We start from the raw sequence: 9,875 nt of genomic DNA on the forward strand, positions 1-9,875 counted from the left end.
TAAACTGCCCCCAGGGAGACTCACCCCCGGAGCAGCAAGCCACGCAGCTTGAAGGCGGTTACTGCCCGGTTCCTCAGCCGCTCAGGCGCCATGTTCGCGTTTTGGCGCCACGGCCGCTGCCCCGCCCCTGCCACGCCCCTTCCCGGGATCGCCCCGCCCCCGCGCGGCCCCTGCCCAGGCTTGGGTGCTGCAAGCCCAGCCTGGGCCCCAGCCCCCGAGCCGAGAGCTCGGCGCCCCCGGGTGCCTGGCGCGTCGCAGCCCGTGACCCTGTAGGCTAAAAGAAGAGACGACACCGCACGCTTTTGTTGCCCAGAGAATGAAAGGAGAAAGCGTCCTTTCCTGGTGTCTGGTTGGTAGTGTGCTTCCCTCCCCCACGCGCGGTATTGACCTGCCGTCACATCGCTGCCCTCATCGCTGTCATCTTCCGGGACTCCCATCCGGCTCATCCCAGACCCGGGACTCCCATCCGGCTCATCCCAGACCCGGGAGCCCTGTGTACTCCTGCTCTCTACTTCACACGGGTTCTGGAAACATTATAAGGTTTTCCCCAACATTCACTCGAAGCTGCTACAAAAATCACCACCATTCCCACCCACCCCGCTTTGTATTTGAGAACTTCCTTTGTTCCATGCAATGTCATAAGCATGAAGTATATTAACTGTCGTATTGCTCGTAAACCGAATGAGCTGTGTGCTATTTTTTCAACACATTTTACAGATGAGAAAACTGAGACGCAAAAATGGGAGATGCTTCCCTCAAGATGAAACCTTCTCTAAGTGGTGATGCCAGGATGTGAACTTAGTCTGATTCCAACAAGCGAATCTGCCACACTTTAAAAACACTTGTTTCGGGGCGCCTGGCTGGTTCAGTCGGTTAAGCGGCCGACTTCAGCTCAGGTCACTATCTCGCGGTCCGTGAGTTCGAGCCCCGAGTGGGGCCCTGGGCTGACGGCTCGGAGCTCGGAGCCTGCTTCCATTTCTGTGTCTCCCTCTCTCTGCCCTTCCCCCATTCATGCTCTGTCTCTGTCTCAAAAATAAATAAACGTTAAAAAAAAATTAAGAAAAAAAAAAACACTTGTTTCAGTGAGTTGAACAAAACCATAGAGTGCTTATAAGTGAACATGCAGCCTTATAAAACACGAGAACAATTTCTGAGTACTGATATACAGTGACTTCCGACGTACATGATTTACTTCTTTAAAGGTATGGTAAAGGAGCCCCCCCCCCCCCCCCCCCCCCGGGTGTCTCAGTCGGTTAAGTGGCCCACTTTGGTTCAGGTCATGATCTCACAGTTTGTGAGCTTGAGCCTCACATGGAGCTCTATGCTGACAGCTCAGAGCCTGGAGCCTGTTTCAGATTCTGTGTTTCTCTCTCTCTGACTCTCCCCTGTTGACACTCTGTGTGTGTCTCTCTCTCAAAAATAAACATTAAAAAAAATTTTTTAAGTATGGTAAAAGGAGAGAAAATAAGAATATATACATGTATATGTATTTACTTGGTTTTGTATTTTAAAACACTTGAATGTTACACTACACAATGAAAAAAATGGTTAATTGTAAAGGACAGGAGGGTATAAGGACAGAATGAGACTTTCTTTTTGGTAAGACTTTCAACTGTAGACCCATTTATATGTCTTACATATTTAAAAAAATATAAAGGAAACACGTAAACTTAAAATTGAAAGCACACCCAAATCAATACACTTAACTGTGCATTAAATTGGAAATATAACATTTTCAGAGGGAATATAAAGCCTCTGGTCATATTTTCATCAATGGTTAGATACATAACCTTGTTTGATGGATGCTTCCATTTCAAGACACCTTTAATACATATTATTGATGCATTGACATTGAACTCAAGACCAACAGCACTACTATTCATGCCTGAAGGAAGCTTATCTAACACATGTATTAGCTACTCAGGCGCCATGTTGTGCCTTGAAACACCAGAAAGCACTTTAGCACTATGCTTGGAGGCCATTTTAAACAGCAAAATCACCAACAAAAATCACAAAAATGCAGAAAATGTAGCACTAAATATACCTCGAAAAAGACACCTGTTTATATGTGAGAGATGAAAAAAGAAACCAAAGTATCGTCTTGTTCAGTCTCAGCCACAAACGTGTGTGATGGGCAATGAAAATTTTGCACTGCTCTGTGCATGTCTTCAATGACTGTGAAAGCCCCCAGTATGATTTGGGAGTTACAAATAAATTTTATCAATTAGGTAAATTCACAAATATGAAATGTACAAATAATGATGATTGTATCTGCTTAACCACTAGATAGATAAACAGAAAACAAATGGTTATCTATGGGTAGTAAAGTAGAGGGAATAGGGATATAAAATGTTAAAAACATCAGATAAGAGTTTTAGGGAACAGATATTTGTGCGGTCCCAAAGTGTTACCCTACAGGTTACTAGCTAATAATACAAAGGATAGAACTTACCTTTTACAATGGATCATTCAGAGGTTACCACTTTAACCAAGTATCACACTTAGCATCATTAATAGTGGGCTACTTTGAAGTTTTGTTATTGTTATAATGCAATATGACATACAGTGTCACCTATGAAGCATGCTTGCCAAAAAGGTTAAGCTAAATTTAATCAAACCTAGATCTAATTTCTGGCTTAAGGAAATACAGAGAGGGAACTAAGCCAAATTACACCATGAGGACAATCAGACAAATCCAGAACGTGGGACAATCTAAAAGCCAACTGGCCTATTCTGTTAGTGTCAATGGAGGAAAACAGATGAAAGCAACCATTCAGATTGTGGATAGCCCCCCAGTGATTTTTGCTTCTGGGTGTTCATAACTTATATACTCGCCTCCCACACTGAAGAGGACTGACCCATAACACTAAAAGGATATTGTAGAAAGGACAGGTTATATCTTCCAAAACCAGGTCATAAAAGATATTGCTATTTCCATCTTGCTTTCTCTTGGGTCACTAGCTCTTGGGGAAGCCAACTGCCCTCAAGAACCTTTATGAAAAGTCCACGTGTTAAGATATCAAGGTCTCCTGCCACAGCCAGCACCAACTTGCCAACCATATCTCCTTCACCTGGCTACCTCATAAAGTCCTGATACTTCAGTGAACAACTCTATGCTGATGACTCCAAAATCCGTATTTCTTATTCCTCTCTGCTTTAAATCCAACTCAATATGCCCACACGTGAACTCACCATTATCCCTTTCAAATCTGTTCCTCTTCTCTTGTTCACTACCCGAATTCATTACCTTTTCATCCACTGACCAAGCTAGAAAACTAGGCAACATCCTTTCCTCCCCCGTCTGCTTCATCCCCCATAAACCAAGCAGCCACCAAATCCCTTGAGTTCTACTTTTTTTTTTTTTTTTTTAAGTAATCTCTACACCCAACATGGGGCTTGAACTCACAGATCTCACTCTGATATCAAGAGTTGTATACTCCGCCAACTGAGCCAGTCAGGCACCCCAGGTTATACTTTTTAAGTATTTCTCAAACCTGTCCACCTCTATCTCCCTGAGGCCTCATTCAGGACACCAGCCTCTCTAGCTAGCAGCGCCTGACCTTCCAACTGGTCTCTTTGTCTCCAATCTTGCCATCAGAATAAACTTTCTAAAAATAATTATTTCACTTCCCGAGTTAAAACACATCAAACTCTTGACGTTAGGATAAAATGAACAGGACATCTTTCTTTCTTCTCTCATGTTCCATCTTCCAGGAACACTTCTCTCCCTCTTCCCCTCCGTTTGCCTGAACAACTTCTGCTCATCCTTCAGCTTCTAGCTTAGACTGTATGTTCTCTCAGGAATCTTCCCTGACTCTCCCAAACCTGAGTTAGTGGCTTTCCTATGCACCTCCAAGGTGCCCTTGACTTTGGCTATCATCACACTTTCTACATAGTATGATAGTTGTCTGTTTGCTGCTCTATAGCCCCCACTGGACTTTAAGGTCCAGAAAGACAAGTGGGCCATTTCAAAAATACAATATCAATATTACTAGCAATAAGAAAATGATAGAGTGAGGACTTTTAAAAACTATTTTTTTTTACATACATTGCACATATGGGAAGAATGCTATTCAATGAGTTTTGATGAATGTGTAAACCCATGTAACCATGATCCCAACCAAGATATAGAACATCTCCATCACCCCAGAATGTTTCCTTATACTCCTTTTTAAAAATCCCCTCTCCTTACCCACAAACACCCACTTTCCTGCTTTCTATTGACATAGATTAGTTTCGTATATCTTAAACTTCATGGAGATGAAATCACATAACATACTTTTTTGTGTCTTGCTTCTTTCTTTCCCTCCAGATTTATGAGGAATTACTGACAAATAAAAACTGTACATATTTAAGGTGTACAACGTGATGTTTTGATATATGCATACATTGTGAAATGATCACCACAATCAAGTTAATTAACATATCCATCACCTCACATAGTTACCATTTTATGTGTGTGGTGAGAATGGTTAAGACCTACTCTCTTAGCAGATTTCAAGTATGTATTACATTATTATTATCTTTAGTCACAATGCTGTATATTAGGTCTCCAGAGTCTATTCGTCTAACTGAAAGTTTGTACCCTTGACCAACATCCCCTCTTTTCCCACACCCCTTAGCTACTGGTAACCACATTCTACTCTCTGTCTCTATAAATTAGATATTTTAAGGTTCTACATATAAGTGAGATTATGCAATACTTGTCTTTCTGTATCTGGCTTATTTAAATTAGCATAACGTTCTCCAGGGTCACCCTTATTGTTACAGTGCAGGATTTCCTTCTTTTTTTTAAAGCTGAAAAATATTCCATTGTATATATATTTATATATCACAGTTTTTTTATCCATTCATCCATTGACAGACACTTAACACTGTTCACATATCCGAGCTATCGTCTAATACTGCTGCAATGAGTGCAAGAGAGCAGATATAGCTCTTCAAGATAGTGATTTCATTTCCTGTGGGTAGAAGTGAGACTGTTGGATCATAAGGTAGTTCTATTTTTAATTTTCTGAAGCACATACATATACTGTTTTCCATTATAGCTATACCAATTTGCATTCCCAAAAACAGTGCACAAGGGTTTCCATTTCTCCACATCCTCGTCAGCACTTATCTTTTGATGTTTTGAAAACAGCCAACCTATTAGATATGAGGTGATGTCTCATTGACATTTTGATCTGCATTTCCCTGATTCGTGATATTGAGCACCGTTTCATATACCTGATGGCTATTTGTATGTCTTCTTTGGAAAAACGTCTATTAAGGTCCTTTGCCCATTTATAATAGGTTTTTTTTGTTTCTTGCTCATTTTTGCTATTGAGTTGTATGAATTCCTCACAGATTTTGCATATTAACCTTTATATTGAGTATATAATTTGCAAATATTTTCTCCTATTCTGTAGGTTGCCTTTTCATCTTGCTGATTGTTTCCTTTATTGTGTACAATCTTTTTAGTTTGATGCAGTCCTCCTTGTTTATTTTTACTTTTTCTGCCTGTGCTTCTGGTGTCATCTCCAAAAAATCACTGCCAAGACCAATGTCAGAGAGCTTTTCCTCTATTTTTTTTTCCTAGGTATTTATGGTTTGGAGTTGTGTGTTTAAGTTTAACCCATTTTGAGTTGATTTTTGTATATGGTGTAAGTTATGGGTCTACTTTGATTCTTCTGTATGTGCTGTTAAGTTTTCCCAACACTGTTTATTGAAGAGATATACTTTTCCCATTGTATATCCTTGGCTCCTTTGTCATAAATTAATTAGCCATATATATGTGGGTTTATTTCCAAGCTCTATTTTGTTCCATTGATCTACATATCTATTTTTATGCTAATACCATATTGTTTTGATTACTATAGCTTTGTAATATAGTTTGAAATCAGGAAGATATACTTTTTTATAGTCATCAGATTGGCAAAAAATTAAAAAGGTAGATGATAGCAAGGATTAAAAGCAATTGGACTTGTTATCTGCTGCTGATGGGCATATAGACTGTTACAATTACTTTAGAAAGCAAATTAGTATTAACCAGTAAAGTTGAAAAAATAGCTACTTTGTTACAAAGAAAGAGTTGAATAGTTCTGACAGATACTTTGTGGTGCACAAACGCTAGAATATTTACTAATAGCCTTGTTGTTGTAGTAAAAATGAGGACGAACTTAGGTGACCTTCAACAGTACAAAGGATAAATATATTCTGAAATGTTCATACCATAAAATGCGATAGCAATGGAAAAACAGAATTACACCCTTACACGCATGAAGTAGCCTCAGGCGTATGTTGGGTGAATAAAACCAAACCATAGAACAATATATACACCATGATTGCATTTATACAAAGTTCAAAAAATAATCTATGTGGTAAACTATAAAGAAAAGCTAGGGAATAAGTAATGTGAAATTCAGCCTAGTGATTATGCTGGGGTGGTGGGGGCGAGGGGCTGAGAGGGAGAGACAGCAAAGGGGTTATCTTCTTCTTCTTCTTTTTTTTTTTGAAAGAAAGTGGTGAATACAGAGATGCTCATTTTTGTCATTTTTTTTTTTTTTGCTTTAAAATATTGTTTGCCTTTCTTCATTATTAAATCCAAGCCATTAAAAATTGCAACAGCTCTGAAGGGAAGTTGGGTCTTGTTCATGCCTTTTTGTTGTCCAATATTGATGGGGTTAGTTAGACAAGGAAAGATGCTCTTAGACTCAAGTTTGGGAGTTTGGGAGAGGAGTTTGGTAGCCTAAGTTCATCTAAATAATAGAGAAGAATTTAGCATTCCTTGGGGACAACCTTGGAGGGAAAGAATGTAGAGAGGAGTCAGCAAAAGGTTCTGAGGCTGGGGACTAAGAGAAGGCCAGTGCAAAAGTGATCAAGTCTCTCTTCTTTTTTTTTTTTTATTTTTTGAAGGTGGGAGAGGGGCAGAGAGAGAGGGAGAGAGACGCAGGACTTGACCCACAAACCGTGAGATCATGACCTGAACCAAAATCAAGAGTCAGTCACTTAATTGACTGAGCCACCCAGGCACCCCAACTCTCTTTCTTTTTCTTTTTGTTTAAAATATTTATTTAAATTATTTTACTTCATAGATAATCACAATACCCCCCCCCCAAAAAAAGCAACATTAGCTTGAATGAGTTATCAAAATTTAGGAAGAAACAAAGTTCTTATTTATTTATTTATTTATTTATTTATATTTTTAAATATATATCCGAGTTAGTTAGCATAGTGCAATAATGATTTCAGGAGTAGATTCCAGTGATTTGTCCCCTATGTATAACATCCAGTGCTCATCTCAACAAGTGTCTTCTTTAATGTTCCTTACCCATTTAGCTCATCCCCCACCCACAACCCCTCCAGCAACCCTCAGTTTGTTCTCTATATTTAAGAGTCTTTTATGTTTTGTCCCCTTCCCTGTTTTTATATTATTTTTGCTTCCTTTCCCTTATGTTCATCTATTTTATGTCTTAAATTCCATATATGAATGAAGTCATATGATATTTGTCTTTCTCTGACTAATTTCACTTAGGATAATACCCTCTAGTTCCATCCACATAGTTGCAAATGGCAAGATTTCATTCTTTTTGATTGCCAAATAATACTCCATTGTGTGTGTGTATACATATATATATACATACATATATACACATATATAGTATTTATATTGTATATATATGTACAAATTGTATATATACATATATGCACAAATACATACACATATATGTATACATATACATACATACATACATACATACATACATATAGACACATACACACACACACACACACAAATATATATATACCACATATTCTTTATCCATTCATCCATCGATGGACAGTTGGGCTCTTTCCATACTTTGGCTATTGTCAATAGCACTGCTATAAACATTGGGGTGCACGTACCCCTTGAAACAGCACTCCTGTATCTTTTGGATAAATACCTAGTAGTGCAATTGCTGGGTTGTGAGGTAGTTCTATTTTTAACTTTTTGAGGACCCTCCATACTGTTTTCCAGGGTGGCTGCACCAGTTTGCATTCCCACCAGCAGTGCAAAAGAGATCCTTTCTCCATATCCTTGCCGACATCTGTTGTTGCCTGAGTTGTTCATTTTAGCTATTCTGACAGGTGTGAGGTGGTATCTCCCTGTGGTTTTGATTTGCACTTCCCTGATGATGAGTGATATTGAGCATCTTTTCATGTGTCTATTGGCCATCTGGATGTCTTCTTTGGAGAAGTGTCTATTCATGTCTTTGCCCATTTCTTCACTGGATTATTTGTTTTTTGGGTGTCGAGTTTGAGAAGCTCTTCATAGATTTTGGATACTAACCCTTTATCTGATATGTCATTTGCAAATATCTTCTCCCATTCCGTTGGTTGCCTTTTAGTTTTGCTGATTGTTTCCTTCTCTGTGCAGAAGGTTTTTATCTTGATGAGGTCCTAATAGTTCATGTTTGCTTTTGTTTCCCTTGCCTCTGGAGACAGGTCAAGTAAGAAGTTGCTGCGGCGGGGGTCAAAGAGGTTTTTGCCTGCTTTCTCCTCTAGAATTTTGATGGCATCCTGTCTTACATTTAGGTCTTTCTTCCATTTTGATGTAATCCATTTTATTTTTGTGTATGATGTAAGAAAGTGGTCCAAATTTGGTTTTCTGCATGTCTCTGTCCAGTTTTGCCAACACCATTTGCTTGAAGAGACTGTCTTTATTCCATTGGATACTCTTCCCTCCAAGACCCTCTTCTTGACCAAACTCTAGGCAAGTTCTCCTGAGCACTATTCTCAGCTAAGCTTCAACCTTGGCCGATGGAAACTGCTTACTCTCTGAAGAAATGATTTCACTCCCCACCCCTCCACCCCCACATACATACACTTAGAGACTTGAACACTAGCATCGTTTCTAATAGCTCAAGGCCATACCACCTAGAATGACCCCAGGACCCCTTAGAGTGCCTTCTGGGAGGGGGAGGGGGGAGGAAAGCTCAAGGCTGTCAGGAGAATTTTGTTTGTTCCAGCCCCAAAGCTGGTGATAGGCAGACAAATCCCCTCATAAAAGCCCCCTCTTGGATCAGTTACTTTGGAAAGTTTGTGATTATAAATACTTTCTCTGCCTTTAAGATGTAAACCTACCACCCAAAAAATGTTTCTCTGAAGACCAGAGAGCTGTCTTTTTGAAATGCAAACATTCAGGGAGATAACTGTCCCTCTCAATCCCAGTTCCTGAGTGGGGAAAATAAAGGCTTATCTTTGGTGGGTGTCTTACTTTAACTTGCACCAAGATAGAAGTTTGTTTCTTCTCTGGGTAGGCTCCAATTAACAAGCCCAGATGGCTTAGTCACATGGCTTAGCACTTAGCAATCCGTGCCTTCCCTTAGCAAACCCCAGCCTTTCAAAAGTCTCCTGCCTTCTGTTTCCACAAGTTGATTTCAGGTCACACTGGACCCTCTTCCTTATTGCAGTAGTTTACTACTGGGGGAAAAATAATCTATCTTCACCTCTGTAACTAGTGTCTGACTTCATCTTTGACAAAGGCTACAATGATGGCGTGGCTAGTGGAGTTTTAGAAACAAGGGTATACAATGTTCCATTTGAAATGATTCCTTCTATGCTATAAACCCCATCATCTTTTTACTTTTACCTTTTATGTCAGTAAAACTTAGTAGAAATACAAATGACTTTGTATTGCTCTTGAAATGACTTTTAAGAGTGGGCTTTTATCTTATTTAAGTTTTTTTGAAGGAGATGTGTTTATGCATGTTTTTACTTTTTAAGAGTAGGCTTTTCAAGAAAATAAGGCATGCTTCTGATTTTCATGTCTGGAGTGATGCGTCAGAGAAGAGATGTAGCATGCTCCAGCGATAGAAGATCCATGTATCTGTGAGTGGAATTATTCCGGTAGC

At 39.4% G+C, this 9,875-nt stretch overlaps 1 protein-coding gene across 2 annotated transcripts in view; it reads right to left on the reverse strand.

Moving 5' to 3' along the window:
• Window positions 1-120, reverse strand: part of POLE2 (DNA polymerase epsilon 2, accessory subunit) — a 31,285-nt gene extending 31,165 nt beyond the window's left edge. For both annotated transcript variants that reach the window (XM_019451893.2, XM_019451892.2), the window contains exon 1: window positions 25-120. In XM_019451893.2, the coding sequence (XP_019307438.1) occupies window positions 25-92 (68 nt within the window). In that variant the 5' untranslated portion in view covers window positions 93-120. The remainder of the gene's footprint in view (window positions 1-24) is intronic.
• Between the last annotated feature and the right edge of the window lie 9,755 nt (window positions 121-9,875).

The sequence above is a fragment of the Panthera pardus genome, unplaced genomic scaffold (assembly GCF_024362965.1).
Source record: "Panthera pardus isolate Hobbes unplaced genomic scaffold, ASM2436296v1 HiC_scaffold_24, whole genome shotgun sequence".
NCBI lineage: Eukaryota > Metazoa > Chordata > Mammalia > Carnivora > Felidae > Panthera > Panthera pardus.